The following is a 24,734-nucleotide window of genomic DNA, read 5'->3' as shown; positions in this document are numbered from 1 at the left end:
AATTAAAATTGGTCCAGTGTTTCTCAACTTTCTGGAGAAGTTGAAATTGTTGAACGTTTACAAATGCCACACAGCTGGATCCTTTTTGATCACCTTTTTTGATCAGTAAAGCTCACCTTGAGCTTTGGCTCTAGGCTGCTTACAAGATCGTAGCAGCAAGCCAAGCTGCTAGGCTAAATATATTGAATGCAATAAATTAACACTTTATATAGCTAGGCTAGATATCTAGATACCGGTATACTGAATGCAATAAATTAACACTTTATATGCCAGGCTAGACTAGCATACAGTTAAAGATCGTAGCTCTATGCAACCCGCGACTATCTTGATATTCAGCTCTGGTATTCTTACAAAAACCTCCCTGTAACTGGAAGGGACATATGCCCACCTTGACCAACATAAATTTTTTATACATTTTATTGATATTAAGTTTAGAGCATAACAGGTATTATAAGTTTCAAGAATATTAACAGAAGTCTTCATCACACAGTAAAGGTCTGTCGACTAAGTAACTCCAGCGTTACAGCACTAAGGAAGGCTGGAATAGAGTTATTCTTAGAGATGTATGTCTCTATATGATCCTGCAAGGTTTCTGCAAAGTCTGTTGCTAAGAATTGAACTTTTCCATCTGAGGATTGCTAGAAAAACAAGTCAAGTATATATATGTTAATAATCAAAACTCCAGAGAAATATGAACACAACCAAAAAAAAAAATATTGGAAAGGTAAAAACTTAACAGTAATTACCTCAAACATAAAAAAGTCCTCGGGTGATTCTGCATACATACTGGTTATTTTGTACTTATTTGTGCATGGAATGTCTATTTTATAGCCCATTAGTTGATAACACACTTCCCTAAACTCCTGGCTTGTTTTTTTAAACACTTCCAACAGCCTCTTGTTTTTCAGTTCCTCTGTCTCCAGCATTTTCTTCATTTCTTCTACTTCTCTAGATGAGGAGGGCTCAGACATTTTCTGCTCTACCTGAAGTGTTACATCTTGAGCCTGGCCTTTTGATTCTTCTAACACTTCCAATCTCTTTTTTAAGCGCTCATTTTCTTCCTTCAAGTTCTTTAATTCATCTGCCCTTTTCTGCTGGGCCAAAGCTGCAGGGTTCATAGAGAAGTGTAGAACCTTCAGTTTGGTGGGATCAAAGTCTCCCTAAAACAATAGTTTAATAACTGAAATTTGTACTGTGTGGAATATTTAAATGGTGAAAATCAAACTGCTTTCAGCTTCATACATGTATCTTGTAAATTATAAACAAAGTACATGCAGCCAGAACTCTACAGATAACTCACAATACTTTGGATTAGTGCAGTGACCTTTAATGTGGACATTCACAATTCTTATGATTTGTAGGTTACAACAGGCCAACAGTCCTAGCATATATTATCACCCACTAGATACCCAGGCAGAAACTTTTCTTATCAAACATGTGAAAAGTCTTACAAAATGCAATTCAAAGGATTTGAATGGCATATACATACTTGCAGAATTGTTGATCTTTTTTTTTTTTGGGGGGGGGGGGGGATTCACACTATTTAGCATGATCATTGTTCAAATCTAGATTTAAAATAATGGTAAGTAAACTAAAATACATGTATATACCCTGATAATTAAAGTGATGTTCAATATTACAACTTTAATTTACATTAGAAGAGCATGTTTGCATAATTTATCAAATTGTAACATTGTTGTTTTTAATTATTTTCAGGAAGTTAACTACACACAAGTATTTCCTCTAAGTAAAACTCTACTTCCTACTGAATTTCCACCACGGCTGGGGGACAGCTATTTGAACCAACCAGAATATGTTCCACAAATGAGATTTCAAAACAAAAAAAAAATAACCATTTATACAAATAATGTAAATGGAAAAAATTAATGCTAGAATACTGAACAAGCAGAAATGAGATAAGGATTGCTGTAGGTTAAACACAGTACCTGTAAATGTTTCTGTTCTATCCGAGCCTCCAAAGTATACTTGTCTTCCATTGTTTTCTCAAGCTCTTTCTCTAAGAATGCTATCCTTTCCCTATTGAAATTTGGATGACATATTATAAGATATATGATTTCTTTTTAGTAGATATTTATGTTGCTTTGAAATGCACAGGTGACTAAAAACATTGAGACTTCATTTCATTGGAATAATCAATGATTACTGCAAATCACTTTTTATTTGTGAGAACTTTCTTTACATGTAAGATCACCAGATCACGTACTCACAAAAATTTACTCAGCATATTTTTATTACGGTATCAAAGATTACGAGCATTCTCTGTAATGACTTTAACTTTTATATAGGAGCTGTGGCACGCATAGTCTCAGAATTTCTCCAAACTCTCTATGATAAAAGTATTTGATACCGTAAACTCAAATCAGGCAAAAATTGGTTGCTACGTGTCATGGTTACCATAGCAACATGTCCTAAAGTTTGAAAAGTGGCATTTTTCAACATGTTCAGAGTCCCACAGTTAATGTTTGCAGCAAAGCAAACAAGTTGCAATGACTGTTTCTGAAAGGTGAAGGCATTATGTCTTAAATGCATGATAAACATGTTTGGTAAATCAACTATTACATATGTTACTATGGAAAAAAAGTATTCAAAGGTAATAATTTTGTTTATTTAATTTTATAAAGTCATACACTTAAGAATAAAAAAAATTAAAGATTGAAATACAAGCAAATAATAGACAAGAGATCCTTGTAACAGATACCAAAGACGAAATATGATATTTCTTATAGGTTGGCAATGGTTGCCATGGTTTTAATACCACAAAGTTATTTTAAATTTACTTTCTTAGTGTTTTTTTCTTATCCTATCTTTTTAAAAAGCATATTTCTGTATAACTGATAATCAATTTTTAAAGGCGCTGATGTGACCCTAATTTTCACATTTCCAAAAATTCAAATTCAGTTCTTTAAATAGAGCGTTGCTATGGAAATTAGCCGAAAAAATATGCATAAAAATCTTAAAAATATGTTGTTTCCTTGGATACGTACCCTTGTATGTAAATTCCCAAAACTTTTATGATTGATATATATGAACAACTAACCTGACTTTCAATTTTGACTACCGACCAATCTCTAACTGGATGCAAAAAGCTGGCACATAGGATTTAATATTGACATAAAATTAACAAAATCGAACATTTTCCCTTCTTGGTAACCATAGCAACAGTATGGTATTTTTCATCAAACTTTATCAATGTATGATATTCAACTTTAGTTCTACCAGATAAGCACTAAGGTGAGTCAAATAATACGTTTCTTGATTAAAAACTAAATAAATTCCTAAAGCAGCAAAAAATATACTTTAAACAACTGGTATGTTGTTTACATGGTTACACTGCAAAGTAACAATTAATCCCAATATTTCTTATGTTGTTGGCGTTGCAAGGTCCTAAGGATGTATATGTGCCAGTCATGAATTTTATTGTTTTTCCTCAAGATAGTAGCATTAACCCAATCTTAGCAACATATTTTGCATGGTTACACTGTGTTACCATGGCAACCATGAAAAATATTTTTTAGAATAATATTGCCAATACCTAATTACTTAAGGTCAAATATTTTATTGTTTTTCTTTGGTTGTTAATTGAGTTTGATCATGTAACATCTATCATTAGTGAATATTGAGCATTTTTCAGCATTTTCAGCATCTAAAATGTATTCCAAATGTACCCATGGTTACCACTAACTTAGAGATAAATTCTAAATAGTTTCTTTATAGCATAAGTGGCAATAAGGTGTCATGTTTTTGTGAGAATAATTTGTTTGTTTTTCTTAGTCTTTATTAAGGCTTAATAAAGATTCAAAGTAACTGAAAATCTCAATTTTTCAACTTTTCTGGCTGTTACCATGGCAACCAAGACACATAGCAATTAAATTTTATTTGATTTATGTTTCTCGAGTCAAGTTGTAATAATGGGCAAAGTTTCATCAAAATCGGTGACCATGCGTGGCAAAGAAGTTTAAGTGGTTACAGAGAATCGCTATTAAATACCACAATAGCCAGATTTCCTGAAAATTAATTCCCGCTAATTAATACCTAATGAGTATCTTGCCAAATTAAGGTGTCACAAAAATTTGGTGATCTCTATATTTGGCACTTGAAAATAAATATTCTATCCATGAAAGAAGATAATCTGTCCTCCACTGTCAAGAAAATAAATAATCCGACCTAGCTAAGGGAAGAAAATAAATAATCTGTTTCTTGTCACCTTGGAAATAAATATTCTTTCCTGTGAAGGCATTAAAATGGTTGTCCCCTTACATTTTGATACATAGCTGTCATTGTTTGGCTGATGAATCTTGCTAGTGTTACATGACAAGCAACCTGAGATCTTTGATGATAATTGTATTGTGATATGTAATATTGAATTCCTCTTCATGAATTTCATATTTAATTTATTGAATAGGAAAACAACTTCTTACACAATACAGAATAAAGCATAAAGTATTTTCACTGGAAGATAAGATTTAAATCACATTTTTCCCTTTTATTGTTTGAAGTACTTGTATTACCTCAACTCTAAGATAAAATTTTAATCACATTTTTCAATTTTATTGTATGTAGTATTAACTCTAAAAATAAGATTTTGATCGCATTTTCCCCTATTATTGTATGAAGTATTACCTTAACTCTAAGAAAAGATTTTGATCGCATTTTTCCTGAGTCTGAGAACCCTCACTGGATGTTGTCTGTAAAAAAAAAACACTCAAAACTCATAAATGTCTAAAGAATTATTTTCCTTGTTAACATATTATTTCTTAATTTTTTTCAAACATTTATCCATAACCTGTATCAGAAATGATAGCATTAGATTTCTTAGTAATATCTACATGTACCATAAACCAGTACAGGCCCATAGGAACTGCGAAAGGTGGTAGCCTCTAATAATACTTATCACTAGGCCCGTGGGCCACAATGCTTACCTGAGTAATTTTAGCCCTGCTGTTCTCCAGAAGATTAAAAGTTTTTTATATTCCCATGAAAAATAGTGACCTCATATCATGGCCCCACCCTAATTCTATGGGGTTTCTGATTCCACACAACATGAGGACTCTTCAATATCAATATGACTAACATGGTCTTGCAATTATGGAGAAGAAAATTCTTTTCCTGTATAATGCATTATCATAATGTAAAATTTTATTCAGATGAAGAATTTTCTTATATAGTGCAATGTAAAACAAGATTTGGCTCCACCATATCTTTGGGGCCATGATTTTAAAGGTAAGTTACAAAGGATAAAGTAACAAAAACGAGTGTTACGTGGACAACGGGAGATAACTCTTAAAGGCAGAGAGGTAAATATCAAAGGATCAAAAGTTAATTTGAAGGTCACCACGAGTGCCAAACAAGGTGTACAGGGTATACACAGGGACTAGCAAGTAAATGTCAATCAAGTTCTATACCCAATGATGTACCTTAATGCACTTGATTGACAGATGTTCACAGACCAGGATTTTCAATGTTAATACAGCATTACCAATGAAATCTATACAAGAGGCAGTTCAGGGAGATGTTTTACAAGCCTCTTATGTCTACATCCGGTCAAAATTATTTATTTGTTCTAAATTTGCATTTAAGTCCAGTGGAAGGAAGTCTGGTAAATAATCCCAAATTTAGGATATGTGTGAGAAATATCCACCAGATAAGAAATTCCAGCTTGTGGATATTCATGGTCCTGAGAGATTTAAAGACTTTACATGATTAATGAAGCAGAGAACTTTGATGTGAGAATTATTTGTTGTGGACAGGTTTTCAGTTGGTTTCACCAACATAAATAATACTGATAGTATGTTCACAGTACTTATTTTATTGGAATGAATGCAGAATGACTGTACCTGTTTACTGGTAGCCATTGTCTCTGTTGGCGTCTTAGAAAGCTCAGCCTCCATTGATTCCATCTGTTTCCTGTATCCTTCCAGAGTCTCCTCTAGTTGTTGTATTCTTGATGATGCAATCGTGGACATATTTACTGTGACCTCACTCTGATAAGAATCTATCAAACCCTGATACATATCTCTCTCCTGCAAGTTATAACAAAAGAACAAGTGCACTTATGTACCCCTGTAAAATGTGAACCCACCTGTGGAATAAATTATTCTAATTAGTCACGATAGCTCTACCCAGGTATAAATGTTCTTCAAAGGTTCTCACTGCAAAAAGCCAGGTTCTATATCGTTTGCCAAAGTCATACCGCTTTTTATTAGATATGTTTGCATGCATGTATTTGATTTTATTGCAAAAGGGAAGATAAAGAGAATTTGGTGTTGCTTAAAAATGTCATCATACTTAAAAATCACAAAACATTTTTAACATTCATATTGAAAGACAATGGTATTGAAAATATTATGCAGTTATAAATGATACAATAAATTACATGCATGTACATGTATTTGATTAACCAATTAAAGCCCAAATCTTATTTCAAATAGAGTTCTAAAATTATGAAGATGGAAAAAATAATTCATCAACAATTATATTAATTATTACAACACTAAATGAAAACGATTTGCACAAACTTTTTCATTCAGTGTCACTTACATTTGCAGCTCTACTGGTTTCATATAACATTGATAATGAAAAATTTAAATTGTGTATTTCAGTGCTAATACAGTAAAACGTACTAAATGTACAATGCATTTGTACAACACATAAGTATAGGGATGTTTTAATATGATTATAATTCAGTACCTTGTAAATTGTAATGCTTTTAATATCTGATCAAAAGGTTTGCTTTATATCCATTGCTTATCAAGGTGTAAACATTGTAGGCATTAATTATGAATTTTTTTTTTAAGAAAAGTGGCCAAGTCTCTTTGAAAATGGCTACCGTAAGGGAGAATCGAGTACAAAACTATGAGAAAACGAGGGTGGATTTTTTTTTATCAGATTGGTCTCAAAATTACCAACTTTTTATTTTATCAAATATACGATAAAATTTGCAATGTGCTTACCTCAAAATGGATGCATGCAGGCCTGAGAACCTTAATTTTAATTCTATGTGGCCTTTAAGTTAGATTTTAGTAAGTTAAAAAAATTCTTGGAACATTTCTAGATTACAGAACTTTTTTGAGATATACATAAATTACTTAAGATGAGTGATTTGTTGAAAAACTTTAGACATTTATAGCTTACCAAAGTTTTTAAAATCAGTGTATTACATTATGATTTCTGAGACAGTAGATTTCAGCAGTTCTTGAGACATAAGTAGATTATGCAAATTTTAATTTCATGAGGTATTTTTGGATTTCAATTCTTGAGATATTAAAAAATAATGAAAGAAGAGATCAGAATAACAGGTTTCTAAAAAGAATGAAAAATTATGAAAGATTGGTGATGTGTAAAGTATCATCAAAGATGAGAACTCTGGCTCAGGGGAGATAAAATCTCATAAAAAACACTCAAGTGAAGTACCTTGGAAATGAGGAGAAGTTTTCTTTGAAGTCTTTTAATAAACTGAGTCTGTTGTTGTGTCCTTGTTTTTTCTGTGGTGAGCTGTGCAACCAAATCTTCACGAGTTTGAAAAGCCTTTTTTAATTCCTCTTCTTTCAAGTGTAAACTGTTCAATATATTTTTGAAAAATATCAATATTTCTTCTTTTTTTTAAAAAGAGCATTTTATTACTTATTAAACAAGAGGTTCAAGGGCCTAAACAGTCACCTGAGTATAATATAACAATTTAGAGGATCCATAGAGTATAAAATAAACTGATAGATGAAGCTTTGTTGCCAAAAAGTAAGAGAAATAGGATGATCAGGATCAATGAAATAATTAGTCTAGTATTCAGTAACAGCTCATATTTAGTAAGTTCTAATCTGCCCCCCCCCCCCATTTATTACTATTACCATGCAAACTATTAACAAAATATTAGTGCATCAGTACTATTCTTAACCCCATATTATTACCTCTCACTTTGGCCTCTCTTGGTCTTTGAAGAACATTTAATAAGATACATTATTTTTGTCTCATTTTTACTTATATATTATTTATAGTCTACCTGATCATTCAAACTATGAAAGTACTTTTTGTATTATACAATAAAAATTCTTGCATAATTCTCTTATTCGATTAACCTTTCAAATACATTATTGCCTGAGTGGCACAGTGGTTAGAGCGCCTGCTCTAGAGTCGCGGAGTAAGGAGTTGATCCTTACGTCGCGGGTTCGAATCCCACTGTGGGACGTGGAGACCGGTCCTTCGGATGAGATCATATAAACCGAGGTCCGTGTCGCAGTAGGTGCTGGCACGAAAAAGATCCCTCACTGCTCAATGGCCATAAGTGCCGAGTATAGGACAAAATTTGCAGCTCTCCACCGGCAAGTGGTGGTGTCTCCATATGAGTGAAAAATTCTCGAGAGGGACGTTAAACAACATACAAACAAACAAATACATTATTTACAGTGATTAATAATCAAAGGTGAATGGCAAAGGGGAGTAACGTATCTCAGTAGAATACAAAATAACAGAGCCCTGGCCAGGACGAGAACACTTGACCAAATGGTCCAGATGTTCAAATCTGGTAAAAATACCCTTGCTTATTAAAACTTTACTCTGTTTGTCTTAGATATGCCCAGGAGCAGAGAAGATTTTCAAAGAAATAATGCAATTTCACTACGGAATCAACACAGCCCTACCCTAACACTAGAACCCATCACCCAGTGTGATGAAATTCACAGATTTGGAAGAGATACCCTAATCAACAAAAATATGCACTATGAAAGATTTTCAAAGAATTAACACATTTTCATTTTCATTATCTATATAATAGAGCCCCCTTGCTTATCATAACTATGTACTTAGTTAGTTTGTTTAATACACAGGAGCAGATAAGAAGATTTTTAAAGAAATAATGCACTTTCACTCTATGATCTATATAGCCTCGCCCTAGCACCAGAATCCCTGACCCTGGGGCCATGAATTTGACAATTTTGGTAGAGGACCAAATGCTTATTACAATCATGCCAACAGTTTAACAGCTTGATATCCATGAGTTAAGAAGATTTTCAAAGAATGCATTAATTTTGGTGGTTTTAGCACCACCCATCCGGCCCCGGGGGGGGGGGGGGGGGGGGGGACCATGAAATTCATAATTTTGTAACCTTTCCCCCATAGATACTATATGCCAAAATTGGTTGAAATTGGTTCAGTGGTTTTTAAAGAAGAAGCTGAAATGTTCAAATGTTAACACACGATAGCAATAGGTCACCTGAGTGACTCAGGTGACTTAAAAATAACTTCTTATCCATGTTCACACTGTTAATACAAGAAACAACATAGTATGATAAGATGTAATGCATTTCTTGATGTAACTCTCAAAACAACCACTGAGTTTATAATTAAGAGGACTGGGTGGTCATAGCCATTTTTAATAAACTGCAGTATACAGTGAAATTTTCACCCCCGTTTTATTTTTGTCCTTGTTGCAAGAGGATGAATTTATAATGGGGTGAACTCAAAGAAGATCACATTATCTCTTAACACAACTGTGTTTGGGTGAATTTAAAATAGGAAAAAATAAGTAGCAGCGAGTGGCAAAAAGCGCTGCTCGTCACTGCGAGCTCTTAAAGCAACGCCTGGGCGAAGAGAAAATTTGGACTTTGCACATTAATTTAAACAAATTTTTTCCACAGTAACCTGTGGTCCCATAATGCTTTGCGAATTGCATCTTGCTGCAAACAACATTCTCACTGTAACAAGAAGTTCCAAGAAAAATATATACTCACCTTGATTTGATGGATATATAGCAGATAAATAGTAGATTAAACCTTTTTTCATTAAAATTAGCACTGTTAATTCAGACTTAGTTTTGGTATACTGCAACTTACAAGTGACGTCAGAGTCCTGATGTACTAAATGTCACGTGCGGTTGAAGAGCCCGATCTAAATTAAAACTGAATATGGGTATCTGCGCTCGCTCTAACAGTCACACCGTCAACATATTATGGGGCAAAAATAGCCCTGTATACTAATATAGTATGAGGGTTGTCCCAAAAATTCATAGACAGGGAAATCAATTTAGTTTCTCTTTGCTAAATTATATAACTTTTCTCGTCAAAGTAAAAACCAAAATTTTACGATCAAGAATTTCAAGTTTCATGATAATAACACATTTAATAAGAAAATAATGTAAAAATGAAGAAAGTTAATTTTCGTTTCTTATAACGTTATTATCACTTTTAAGTACTGCCCCTTGTGCTTAACATGTGTCTTTTAAGCATCTCATTGATTTTTTTTTAACTGGCAAACCATTCCTGAACGAGGGACTCATTAAAATTCACCACTATCCAAATTTTTTAAAAAATCAGATTCAAATATCAATCCTCGAAAAAGTCGCCTTATATTTTAGGAAGCAGAGAATAGGCAAAGTTTAACGCCGAACATGACCCATAATGTTCTTCACCGTCTGAATTTAACAAACAGGACTCTACTTCTTATAGGCCCAACTATTTTCGGCATGGAGTTGAAAACTGTCCTTGAATCTCTTATGCCATTTATAAACAACTTCTCTACTAACGTTCTAGTGTGTAATGTCACTTCTATATCTTTTTTCCACCTCTGAAGTGGAAAAAACAATTTTGAAACAATTTAATTACATACATGTACCTGTGCGCCGCTAACGCATTTGACGATGTTATTTGCACCAAAATCAATCCCAACAACACTTTGAAAATTACGACACCAATCCTCTGTCTCTGAAGCCATTTATGTGAAAACTTGACATATCACTAAGATTTTGTTTGTGGTTTCACTGATATAATTTGAGTTTTATGTTCTATGTAACTATTCCAATTGCATTCGCTTATCTGGTAATATTACCAGATAACAAATACAATTGGAATAGTTACATACATAAATTATTCCAGAATTTGTTCATGCGCCGACACACCGTATCAGCTTTCCTATAAATCGTCACAAAATTATTACCATGAAAGATATTTATTTAAGAATTCTTTATTTTATGGAACATTGAATAAATTATGGCTATGCAAAATTGGATTAGTATTGGTTGAATGTTTACAAAGTTATAAACACTGTCTACGACTTGTGGGAACAACCCTCGTATTTATACCTCTTGGAAAAGACAAGTACTGTATAAAAATATTAAAAATGAAACTACATTAAACATAATAGATGGAACATGTGGGTTTTTTTTTCCTTATTTACTAATTAGTAGATTATGGCAAGAAAAATCATATTTCATAATTTGAGATGGATCCAAAATTTGAGAAGGACCTGCATAGTTGTATAAGTTGCAATTACCTAACAAAATTTTTTCATGTTTTACAAACTCCACCTTACAGTGCAGGGAACTAATTTTGTTACGTAAACCAGCATCAGCATAAGCATTAGTAGCATCAGGATCGAGCTAGCATCAGCATCAGCATTTAAAAAACAGCATTACCAGGATCAGCATCAGCAAGCAAAGGATAAAACCAGCATTGACCTACATAAAATCAGCATTATCCTACTAGCATCAGAAAATCAATGAGTTTTAATTCAGTAAAAAATTAAAAAAGAAAGAAAGAATATTGGTTAAAGTATTCACATTATTGATACATAGTGAGATATTATGATCAAATAATTGTAAAAGGCACTTTTATTGCTTTAAACGGCAATGCTGAAATTCATTATCTACTTCCGGTAGCATGATGCTACTTCCGGTAGCATTGACCTAATTATAAAACAGCATCAGGATAAGGATTACTAGCATTAAATCAGCAAGCAAAGGAAGCATTCAAATCAGCAAGCAAAGGAAGCATTCAAATCAGCATCGATTCTGTAACAAAATTAGTTTCCTGCACTGTACATACTTAGATTTCCAAAAGTTATCTCTTTGAAAAATGAATGTTTGTTACCTCTAAGAAGAAAATGCTCAAATGTACATAAATAATTATCTAATTGTCTGAAAATGTAGATTCTTTGTATTCTTTTGTTCTTTTAATATATTGTGATGTAGTTGCAAAATAATTTAAATTCCATGTACCTTGACTGGAGGTGTCCCTGCTTTTCCAACATTATTGCCTGTGATTCTTGTAAATGAGCTAATCTTTGGCTTAACTGTGAAGGTGTCCTGTACAAAACAAGAAAATCAGTCAGACAAGAGGATGGTTTCCCTTTCTTCTTTTTAATAAAAGCAAGGAATAATTGTACTAGCAATAGCCTTCGGTTTAAGCACTAAGCTCAGAAGGTAATGTAGAATCATTTGTGGGGGTGGATGGTGGGGAGGTAATTTCGTGGGCAGCACATTTTTTTTTTTTGGTAGATTCAATAAATCAATAAAGGATACCCTAGAAATTCACAAACATTGATCCCCAATAAACAATGATGATTCCACAGTAAACCACTACACTTCATGTCTTAATTTTATCGATTTAAGCCATGTTATGGACACCCCACTCTTCTTTAAGATCTGAGAACAATATTATTCAGAACACATGTAATGGATAATGAGTGATGCCATTTCACAATCTTAGATCATTTTAGTGGGAATTAAGTAAAATAAAAACTGTTTTCTTTTTCCTGCCTCTGCATTTCCACAAACATCATTAAAAATAGATTTAACTCTATATACTTAAATTTCCAATGTCTTTGTCCGAGATAAAATTTCAAATAGTAAAAATACTTTATTTCTACATAAATCTACTGGTTTATCGATAGGCGTGGTGAAAAAAAAAATCACATGCAGGGCGGGACAAATGGAGACAGAAGCGGGGCTTGTAGCACGTGAATTTGCAGAATCATAAGCATGTAAATATAAGGAATAACTGTCAGATTTTTTGGTTTCATGACGATGATCAATCGATTGGCTTGCGTGATAATTTTATGCATAAACGCCTTCGGCGTTTGTGCAAATTATCACGCAAGCCAATCGATTGATCACATCATGAAACCAAAAAATTAGACAGTTATTCCTTAAATCATGAATTTAGATCTCAACTTTGATGTCTCAAATTCTCAGACATCTTTTTATCTGCTGAGTTCAAAAACAATACTTGACTATATTACAATTAATCAATAAGATTGATTGTATATTGTTTAACATCCCATTCAAGAATTTTTCACTCATGTAGAGAAGTCATCTGCTTTAAGGAAGCTCTCTTGGGTATTATTCTGTAAAAACTACAATAGAGAAACTCTTTTTTATATCGTATTTAACTTACACTGACTTCAGTATATATGCCATATAAGCTTGATTTTACTATTCTTCGTGAAATATTGCGCAATGAAAACACCAACTGGTCCCCTTAAGTGAAGTGCTACAAATTTTGACCTATGCATGGCACTTACAGTCACAACAGTAAGGGCTCTATATTGTGCCAATGCCTACAGTGACACTGGACCTTTGTTTTTAAGGTCTCATTCAAAAGACCTTTTCCTGTCACCTCTACTACTAGGTACTGGTGAAGAACAGTCTCTACCTATATTAAACTCCTTACACTTCATGCAATGTCCGGACTGAGAACTGAATCCAGACCTCCTGATCTTGGAGTGAGTGTCCAACCACTATGGTGTTGTGACTGATAATCAACCAATAAAACATGGACAGAAATCAGTGTAAAAACTTACTGAAGGGTTCCATTTTCTTGCTTGATCTCATCCCATTTCTGGAGTTTCTCTTTTAATTCCTACAATATACCATGCACACCATAAAGAGATTTCCAATTCAATAATTCTAAAATACATTTAAAGAGATTTACCATATAATTATTACAATGCAGAAAATTTATTTCACTACAGATGAAATGATCCTCTAAAAAAAGCCACCACAGTTCAAATTTTAATGAATATATTCCAGTACATATATCTAAGAGTACTGTTATGCATGAATATTAGTTCAGGTAGTAAATTTTTACAACCAAATTCATGTGATAATGGTATGGATCCCCCCTCCCCTTCCCAATTGTTGTCAAACTTTATTTTACTTCTAAAATGTTATAGACTATTTGGATTTTCCACAACTTTGAGGGACAAAATGCACAAAAGTTTATCAATTTGGACCTCAGAATTAACAAAACAAAAGCTTGCTAAAGTTTCATTTTTATGTATTTTACTGACATTATCATTCTACATATTATAAAGTTAAGTCTGCGTAGACCTGCACTTGTTAATAAAAAAAAATTGAAAGTTATTTTCCTTCTTTTCTTTAAAAATCATCCTAATCTGACAGCAGTTTGTTGATGGTATGTCTAGATACTGACGTCATATTTAAGATTTTAAGTCAAATATTGTTCTTGTTCATCACATATAACATAGATTTCTCTATCAGAAATTGATTTTGGGGGCAGATAATGACCACTGTTCAGTTGCAGTTTTCCCTCCATACTTCAATTCTATTCAGAATAAATTCTATAAGTAAGTAAGAAGTTTGATAAACTGCTTGGATAAGCTACTGTTAATGATTGCTATCATTGCTATAGAACCTGCACACTTAATGACAAATCAAAAGACCTAGTACCTCACATTCAGCTTCCACTTGAGATAACCTTTCACATCGAATTTCACTTCTCTCTAATTTTTGTTTCATGTTTTCTGTCTGTTCTTTCAAAAGAATGTTGTTTTCTTGGATTTCCCTATAAAATACAATGTCTCTCAAAGAAACTAAATTGTAATTATTGTATTGCAGAACAACTTTTATTATTAGCTTTTATTATTAGAGAATCACAAGCTGGGAATAACAGAAAACCCAAAATCATATCTAAATATATATGCAGTTTTGTTTACAATAAATGTAGTACAACATGAATTTATGCAATATAGCTTATAAGCAGGCTTACTGAAATAATTCTATTTCCTGTAAGACTGATTGGTATTCTGAGTAGAAGGTAAAAAGTGCATTGCAGTTTATAAATTTAAACAACAAACCTTAGATGGGCATTTTCTTCTTTTAATTTCTGAATTTCTTTTTCGAGTCCTGCTATAGAGACCAGTTTTTCTCTCATTGACCTGTTAACTACAGCATCCTCTTCTGATTGGCTAATTTTAAATTCTAGTTCCTATAAATATTACATCCGAAACAAATGCCTTCAGAACATAAATTTCAAAGGAAAAAAATTGTCACAAATGTCCAGTTTTTAACCAAATATATTTCTTTTTACAGTAATGTACCAAATTATTCATCTTTGATCTTGAATACTAGTAAAACAATGGGATAGAAAACAAGAATCACACTGGCCCTAATGCTCACATTCACTTCTCAAAATATAAACACATTTGCAAATAAATAAAACTCATCTTAGCTTAAAGCTCATGGTTTCAACAACCTTTATCAACAGTATATTGATGAAATTCTATATAAAATAAAATAGAGCCTTTTTTTCATAAATAAGTTTACATATTCCCATGTAAATATTTTAACTTCTGTTGTGACCCTCAAGCGACTCCAGGTGATATTACTTGAATCTACACTTCATGAGAATAATTGATTAAAAAAAAAATTGGAAAAAAACTTACACTGGGCTTGTCAGACATGTATTTGACTATTTGTGTGCTTGCTGTTCTTGGGATTTTTCCTATTTATTCTCATGTCAAACTTCTTATTGTAACCCCACTCTAACCCTTGGGACCAAGATTTGTGGGTACTTTCATCAAAATAATATAGGACTGTGGGGGTTGCATGTATATTAAGTTGACTATTACATTGCTAATTGTGGCTCTGTAGTTTTGAAGAAAAAAATGTTTACAAATTTTTACTATATATACATGTACTATGTTAAAACTTTCACCCCTATAAAGTTATTGATTACCTTGATTCTGTGCTCAGCTTTCTCCGATTTTGTTTTATACTGGTTCAGATCATCAATTCTCACCTGCAAGTCTTTTGTAAAACTAAAATGGAAAATAATACTTAAAAATAAACAGACACATTCTACAACAAATTTAATGTTAACTAGAGTCAGCCACCCTTATGTGTACAAGAACTAAATACATGTATATGATTCTGACAACTGTGAATCAACATCACTCCAAATGACCCATGAAAAAGAGACTTTTAAGTAAAAAAGTTGCAAATTGATAAAAAAAGAGAGACTATGGACATTCTAAAGTCATTAACAAATGCTTCTTCTGTGTTAAAATGCACATAAAACAGTAATAAGCAATATATGTACATGTATGTGACTTGTTGTCACTTGTGTAAGGTGCTGACTACTGAGAAAAGTGAATAGCTTACATATATGTGCTTGAGTAAGAAAGAAAAATCATGGAGTGGTCTTATACAGTCAAACCTCGTTATCTTGAAATCTATGGGACCGACAAAAATCTTCAAAATATCCGAGGATTTGAGATGTTGAGGGTTAAAATACATAAATAGAAGGTGGTTGGGACTTCAAACTCACTTCAACATATCCATGATAATAGAGATATCAATGTTTGAGATAATGAAATTCAACTGTATAAGCTTGCTAAGAGTCATGCAAAAGACCTTTTATATGAGCTACCTATTGTAATGTACTGTTATATGAACTACTTTTGAGTGATATAAAATAATGTTTATAGTTACTTAAGCTTGATATCTGTTATGTGGATAAGGTGAGAGTATTTTGAGAGACAGTTTCGAGAGCCAGGCATGAGTAATTTCAAGAAATGTTACCTGAGATATATGTAACTAATATGAGCTAGGTGAAGTATTTTTACATGAGCCAGGCGTGAGTAATTTCAAGAAATGTTACCCAAGATATATGTAACTAATATGAGCTAGGTATAAGTATTGTTACATGAGCCAGGTATTGGTACTGGAAGAACTGTTATGATGTGTGAAGTACTGTATATCATGACTAGATTTCAAAACACTAGGATATCATAAATATTGCATACTTTTTCTGAAGGCTCAAAAGTGCCTGGGTTTTTTCTAATTCAGTTTTCGAGCTCCTCTGCTCAGACTGAACTTGAAATAATTGATTACGTAGTTCTTTCTGCTCTTCAGCTGCTGATTCCTTAGTCTACAAGATGATCAATTGATTTAGTAATTCTAACTCAACAATATATCATGTATCCATTAGTTCAAATCATTATACAACATGTATTTACATGTATTATTAAGAAAATGACCTTGTGTGGATATTCAAAACTTGAGCTTTAATACACATATAATAAAATTAAATGACACTGAAAATACCCTCCATTTCTGTATATTACAGTAAAATCACTTATTTTTGTGGGGTCAAATTTTTGTGGTTGAGGAAAAAAAATATTGATTCAGGGGGATTTGATTTAGGGAACATTATATTGTACTTTGAAATTTTTTTTATTAACATTTCATGGAGGACATGAATTCGTGGGTTCTTCATACCATGAAAAAAAATGAAAATTACCCCCCCCCCCCCCAAAAAAAAAAACCCAGAAAAAATCCATGATTTCACAGTTCTGTGTGGACCACAGTCTGCTTCACAGAATTTTTAGAGTACATAGTACCTGCTGCAGTTCCTCCTTCAGTCTGAAAACCTCCATCTGCAAAACAGATAAGCTGTCATTGTACTGTTTCTTTCTCTGATTAAGTTCTGCTCTGATTTCTTCATTTTCTGTTGTTACTTTCTTTTCCTTCTCACATAACAATGACAGCTGACTTTTCACTTCCCTAGTTCTTTCCTCCAATCTCTAATAAAAAGAATGGATTTCACCTCAAAGTCAACAGTTAAATCCTGAATGAAAAAATAAAATGTCAAGATTTTAAAGAATAATTTTATTTTTCCTCCCTCTGTCTCCCTATGTTTCCCAAGACCCTTTCCTCTTAGTCCAGGAATACAGTACATACGCAGTACAGTTAAGGTGCCAAATGGAAATATCAGCGAATTTTTTAGATAGAAAATACATTCTTTACAAGGATGGGCATTTCTTTTTAGGACTTTACTATTATTGGACAAATGCAATGTGGTTGAAAACTACATGTTGAGGACAATTAGATTTCTTATTTAGACTTGTCATGTGATGTGGCAGTCACATGATTTTAGCAAATATACCTGAAGTATTGAGGTCATCTATAAATTCTAATATTGCAAGGGCATAACCAAGTTAAAAATCTAAGTTTAACATATAATTATCTACAACACTCTTTGTTGTTTGTGAAAAGTGTTGAAAACCTATATAGATTCTACTATCTAATTGCTAAAATTACATTTGTTAGACTGTATGTTGAATATTTTGCTGGTCAAGTACATTAAATATAGATATAATTAATTCATTTGCAAGATTTCAACAGGTTCGCAGCACTTTTCAAATATCTTCATACTTCTTGAGTTTATGTGTAAAAGCTTGTCATAATTCACTGAGGGTATGCCCTTGCAATATATCGATTTATTACGACCCTTCTATTACCCTTCAATGAATCTGCATACAAATATAAGACCGTATCGCTTGTCTACGGAATGTACAGGGAAGTATATGAATAAAATCATTAAATAGACATCGCATCCAAGTTAATGGCCTCTTATATATCTACAATTTATATCTTATTTAATTACAAAACACAATATAACTTGATCCGCCTCTCACTGCATACAAACTGCGTCAAATTTTACGATATGATGTCACATTGACAAGTGCATTGCGATCAGTGAATTGTTTATATATTGCTGTGTGGGATTTAACCAACGACAATAATGCATGCACTAGTTAGTACGGATGTAGTTTAAAGCTATTCAACAGTTTAAAATAGCAAATCATTTCATTTTTTGGTAATTTGAAGAACTTATATTTTTGTTTGATGTTATAGTAAGCATTTCCCGTATAAATTAGGCCCCGCCTCCTTACTGCAGCCTTAACCAGTCAGGGGCATGATGGAATCAAGTTATTTTTTAAAATAACTTTTTTAGGTTACTCCACTTATTTATTACTAAACAAAGAAATAATTCATTTGAGTTAATTCTTAAAACATAGAATGCCTATCAATTTTGCCAAAAAACATCAATATTTTGAGTTTGCTGCTGATTTAAGATGACGTAAGGCTGAGAAAGTTGTAAATATATGTACTTCTTTTAATAGACTCAACAGACTTCATATCTCCTGAGCAGATATGATGGCATTTATCAAAATATCATGATATTTTTCAGGGAAAAATAATTCCATTTCATGAACATTTCAGAGGTCAATTACACAACTTCTTCCAATTTTGCCAACAGTGAGACTAATTTTCCTAAAATCCTTGGATATTACTGTACAATCTCTATGTCTTACATTTTTTGTGCAGAGCTGTAGATTTTTGTGCAAGAGTTCTAAAGTGAGGTTGGTTAAGGTTTAAATAACTGAAATACCGGTAAGTTATGATTTGTTGAATTTCAACTTGTTAAATCTTAAAGATATATTACTTTTACTGTCTTTCCATCTACTTAATAACCCAAGTACAGCATGAATAAAGCTTTTCAGATACCAGTAGGTTTAAAATAATGAATAATAAAGTATCAATAATGGGAATAAATTACTGAAGAAAAGCATAATCAGGGAAAGATAACCCAAAATAATGACATTTAATAACTTAAACAAATTATTTTAGAAATAACTTGTTTCCATGATGCCCTTGACTTTTAACTGTGCTGCGTACTAAATGAGTCCATAGGATGTAAATGTTCTTATAAAACATGAAATACTAGTATCTTGCTGCATTTTTTAAGATTCAAAGGTCATAGCAAGTATTTCTAATTTTTTATAATGAGCTGAAAAACTCTTTTGAACAGAAAGCAGTTGAATGCAATACAAGTCATTTTGTACAAAAATAAAATCATCCAAGCCTATACATATCTGAACAGATTCATTTTATGAAGCACTGATTTACCAGATGAAATATAAGATACTGAATAAAACGCATACCTAAATCTCATTCATTGGGTGACTTCTGCATCCACTGGTGTATCATAAGCTCTACCCTACTTCATCAGAGCAAGGGGGATATGGAATACCAGTAATTCTTTAGCTCCAGTGCACAGTGCACTGAACAGACATTTTGATTATTAACTTACCTCCTTTTCTCCCTTTGATGAATTTAAATCCTTTTCTAATTCTATCCTGAATCTCTTTCTAGATGTTTGCTCTGAAACCAATTCACTTTTCAGTTTATTAATTTCACACTGTGCTTTCTTTAACTCTATGTCTTTCAACAAATTTACTTTTCTCTCCTTTTCTGAAAAAAAAAAATTGCATGTGTCAGTGTGACATGGAAGGCAAGCCTTGAATATGTGAATGTCCAAGAATTTGAAAATAACAATGGGTGGAAAGTGGCACAAAAATAAAATATCACATTGCTGCTTTTGTTTTCTGGAATCAGTTGTCTATACCACAACATACTTAAAATGTGTTAAAATGGCGATCAATTACAAGCACAGCAAAAAAGCTCTGGAAAACAGTAAATAATTAGAAATGTTCAAAGTCTAAGGACCACAAATTTTATTAAAATGGGTCAATCAACATGAAAATCAAACCTGACCTGAAATTCCTCAATTTAAAGAGAAATACCAAACATCAGTTCATTATCTACAAGCACAGTCAAAAAAGAAACCTGCAGAAAATGGTAAATAATTAGAAATTTTCAAAGTCTAAGGGCCATAACTCTTGTAAAAATTGCTTGGGTCAATCAACATGAAACTCGTACTTGATCTCTAACTCATCAATATCAAGAGACCCCACCCCATATTTACTATTTCTTAATAATCTCCCCTTGGGAGAGGGTGTGGCCCTTCATTTTAATAAACTTGAATCCTCTTCACCCAAGAATACTTTTTGCCAAGTTTGGTTGAATTGGCCCAGTGGTTCTGGAGAAGAAGATGAAAATGTGAAAAGTTTATGACAATGACGTTGATAATAATGACAGAAAATTTTCAATCAGAAAAGCTTACTTTAGCCTTCAGCTCAGGTGAGCTAAAAAGTAGTTGGGACTGAAATCTCAACTTTGAAATATCCATGTTATTCGAGTTGGAGATATCTATGTTCAAGATACTGAAGTTCAACTATATTTGTATCTTGAAGACATCAATTAAATAAGTATACCTAACAAGGAATTGACAGAAAAAACAGAATGAGGGAAGTTAGGTACTCCAAGATCTTCAGTGATATCTTGATCCAAATTAAAGTTAATGCCACTCCTATTTTGCTTTGATCCTGAGATAAATTCATCAAAGTCTCTCTTCATACGTATGACTGCTGTGGGTTCCTCTGGTTTCTCTACTCTGTCCATTTTTTGCAAATTCTTTACTTCTACAAAAAACCCCATAAAACATTCAAAATCAACTACATTTATTCTTTGTTTAAAAAAATGAAACTAAATTTAAAAAAAAAAATCACACAACAATGTCTGATTTAATATACAGAGGCTTCTTCTAAATTTTGAAAGGAGTACTACTTTTACATCTACAATTGTTTTCCTATTCAAAAAATATTATATCTCAAAGTTGAAACATTATAACTGCAACCACTTACATGTAATATATGGTGTGTCACAATGAAAATCATTGCCAAGATGAAAAGCAACTTTTATTTTTATTGTTTTACTGCTGATTAACTGTTGCATTTTTTCTGTATTGAATATGGTATTGTATTGAAGGTTTGGCACAATATCTTTTTTAAGCTATACACTATGAATTAGATACCGTATAAGCAGAAACTTTAGCGAGGATTCAACTTTGGCATTTTTTGAGAGGGTGTTGAGATCGCTAAAATCAAATATTGCTAACAATTCATTAGAGGTAACTGTTATCTTTCTATGCATCATAAAATCGCTAAAATTACTTCTGGCTAAAATTAAATACTGATTTTTAAGGACAATCACTGAATTTGCATCTAGTTAAAAATTCCACTTATACATTATTGTACAGTTACAGTATATCAGTCAGAAAGATTCCAGTTCCTCAAGAGCAAGCCTATTTAGCCTTAGATAAATAGGCTTGCTCTTGAGGAACTGGAATCTTGCCGACTCCATCAATGATATATTTCAACTGTTTTATTATACATAATACAGAACTTAGGCCATATATCTGGTAAAGTTTTGCAATTCTATTTTATACACAGTGCTATTATAAGGTACGCAATGGAAATACCAGTTACACAGAATGTAGATAAAATAAATGAATAAATTCAATACCAATGCATTGCATTTGAATAAACTGTCTATAGAATACATGAATCTGCAAGCAATATTTTGTTTATTAGGCCCTGCCTCCTTATATGTAAAACTTACACTGAGCAGCATTATGAATATTCATGATTTTATTTGGAACATTTAGGAGCTTTTCATAGGATAAAAAGATATTGCAAGGTGTTCTGAATAAGAGTGTATCAGTTCATCAAATTGATGCATCTTTTTGCAGGGAATCAGTCTTTTTACATAGATTTTCAGGGAATCAGCAAAATTAATATGCAATCTGATTAAAATCAGATCCTCGATGTTCCATTTTTAAGGATATATTGCTTTATGACTATAAAAATGCTGATTGATTTTGAATAAACTGTTAAAAAACTGTAAAATTGCTGATTGATTTTGAATAAACTGTTAAAAACTAGATCAATTTGACATCCAAAGTTGGAGGATAAAATCAATATTTAAAATTACCAAAAATAAGAGGAACATCACAATTTTTAAATGTCATCACGTGAAAACATGTACTTAAGGTAGGTCAGGGGTTTGCTTTTGTCATCAATTTCGGTACACAATTTCGATGATTCGAGAGGTTGTTTTGTGCACATTTGATTATGACGTCAGTTACATAACAAAGGCAACGTTGCATTGCTTCCCGTTTATTTTTCTGAAAATAACTTTAGTAACAAAATCTAATCCGTACGAAGCGTAGAAAGTACATGTTATTGCCCGTAATTGTATTTTCGTAAAAGTATGAACCCAGAATATTATAAGTTTGAATTCTGCTCTGATTATCTGTGTAATGTATAAGAACAACTAATAAAACATAATAAATGCAATGCAAAATGCAAGGAATAATTTATATTGTAAATGATACTAAACTGCTAAAGGTATATCAAAATGAGTCAGTGTTAAATTAAAGATATGGCATGCAAAATGAAAGTTACCCTAAATTGCTAAGCCGAAAAATTGAAAGGCTGTATGTATGCACGTAATTTGCAACGAAGGGAATGTGCATAATGCACCATGTTTGCTCATCACAGCCGGAAAAAAAAACCAAATTTGTTATTTTTAAGATTAAATCAGTTCTCAACACTAAAAACAGATGAAATTTAATTACATGCATTTTCCTCTTCCTTTTTTTTTTAAAAAAAAAAAAAAAAAATTTTGGTATTTGAATCTGATAAAGTCGTTCTCTATATGCAGGCTAGCAAGGAATTGATTTATCATAGTGAAATGCATTAAACATGTTAAAATAAATTTATACAAACACCCGGCATATCGGACCTTTATGACACTCTGAACAGATATTTATATGCTACATGTATTACGAAATACAAGTATCAAGTACAATTTTTTCTATAACAAAATTAAGCTGTCTGTGTATAAGCTGAATGCAAGTATTTTACATTTTGCCGATGAAAAATTGATAAAGAAAAAAAAAATCAAGAAAGAAATGTTTGAAAGTTCGGACTATATACTGAAATGCGACTGATATAAAAAGAACATTGCTGGTAACCCCCCCCCCTCCTCAGTAGTGGGGTGTTTTTTTTCCTTTCTTTAGTGATTGCGAATGAAGTGATAAAATTCATGTGTTATACTTGAAATCTTAATAATGAACTTGAACATCGTAACATTACTTGTATTAATTTATTATCAATTGCAGTGTTGTCGCTGCATATTAATTCTAATGCAAGAAGAATGTTTATATCAATATGTCATTCATTCTGACTTCATGGGCAGAATATGAATTTCATAATCCTAGAGTAGATAAGTTGCTGTTCTTCCTAACATGTTTCCGCAATAAGTGAAATGCTGAATAAAATTACAGTGTGCATCTATGTCACCTTTTAGATCTTGTATATTCCAAATATAAAGATACTTACATGTAAACGCGATTACGTTCAATATATGAGGTTTTAGTCATAAATAACGCCATATATGCAATATTTTGGCAATATAAAAGCAAACTTTAAAATTATCTAGCAAAACAACTAGTGAGAAGACATATTGATTTTTTTACCTCAATAGTTTTAATTTTACCTCATCTTGATACTTTGAAATTTCTGAGTAATTCGTCTATGTCTTTAAAAAGTTATCCGATCTTTTCTAAAGAACTCTTTCGGTAAAATTGTTTTAAAAACGTCATTTTCCCATATATTTCTATAGTAAACCGTAAAATTAGTACCAAAAACTTTACCGTGTTTACAGTAATATAGCATTAAAACCACGTAGGCAAATTTAATAAAAATTTCAGATGATATGCTGCAAATTCTAAGGAACATTATATAAAATTTTCAGGATATGTTTTCTCGTAAGAATTTTTATGCAGTAAACCCGCCACCTACCTTAAAGTAGTATACATGCATTAAAATAATCACAATCCATAGGCCTAACAAGCAATGTGCAGCTCCATGCCTGGTTTTCAGGTGGACCGTCTTTGAAATAAAAGAAATTCAAATTAATAAGGAAAACGAGGTATAATTTAAACATTGTTGTTTTCAACGGTTTCAAGCATAGGATACATGTATATTCTGAAATAATAATGAATCAGTATGATTGAGTTTTTCGTAGGCAAACTCATAATTTTATATTATACAGTGCGACGCAAAAATAATTTCAATGTTAAAACGCAATCACCTTTTGAAACTTCTCTTCTTGG

General features: G+C 32.2%; 1 protein-coding gene across 1 annotated transcript; it reads right to left on the bottom strand.

Moving 5' to 3' along the window:
- Positions 1-401: 401 nt before the first annotated feature.
- Positions 402-24,494, bottom strand: LOC133184097 (mitotic spindle assembly checkpoint protein MAD1-like). The gene is made up of 16 exons (XM_061318928.1): positions 24,421-24,494; positions 20,989-21,195; positions 19,965-20,125; positions 17,428-17,610; positions 16,831-16,955; positions 15,762-15,843; positions 14,881-15,011; positions 14,474-14,588; positions 13,585-13,643; positions 12,002-12,088; positions 7,432-7,576; positions 5,856-6,041; positions 4,642-4,706; positions 1,947-2,037; positions 747-1,160; positions 402-638 (listed from the first exon to the last, which is right to left on the bottom strand). The coding sequence occupies exons 2-16, from the start codon at positions 21,173-21,175 to the stop codon at positions 483-485; spliced, it is 2,187 nt and encodes a 728-aa protein (XP_061174912.1). The 5' UTR covers positions 21,176-21,195; positions 24,421-24,494; the 3' UTR covers positions 402-482.
- Positions 24,495-24,734: the final 240 nt, after the last annotated feature.

The sequence above is a fragment of the Saccostrea echinata genome, unplaced genomic scaffold (genome assembly GCF_033153115.1).
Source record: "Saccostrea echinata isolate AGI-Se365-2 ecotype Australia unplaced genomic scaffold, CSIRO_AGI_Sech_v1 ptg000010l, whole genome shotgun sequence".
Taxonomy (NCBI): domain Eukaryota; kingdom Metazoa; phylum Mollusca; class Bivalvia; order Ostreida; family Ostreidae; genus Saccostrea; species Saccostrea echinata.
Note: the sequence above shows the minus strand (reverse complement) of the source record. Positions and strands in the feature narration are given on the sequence as shown.

Excerpts from the sequence above, each read along its gene's own strand:
- LOC133184097 (XM_061318928.1), bottom strand. The coding sequence starts at position 21,175 with ATGGACAGAGTAGAGAAACCAGAGGAACCCACAGCAGTCATACGTATG. Across the intron at positions 15,844-16,830 it reads CTTTTGAGCCTTCAGAAAAA|TTTTACAAAAGACTTGCAGG; the intron begins GTATGCAATATT and ends TTTCCATTTTAG. Across the intron at positions 639-746 it reads AGGACTTTTTTATGTTTGAG|CAATCCTCAGATGGAAAAGT; the intron begins GTAATTACTGTT and ends TTGTTTTTCTAG.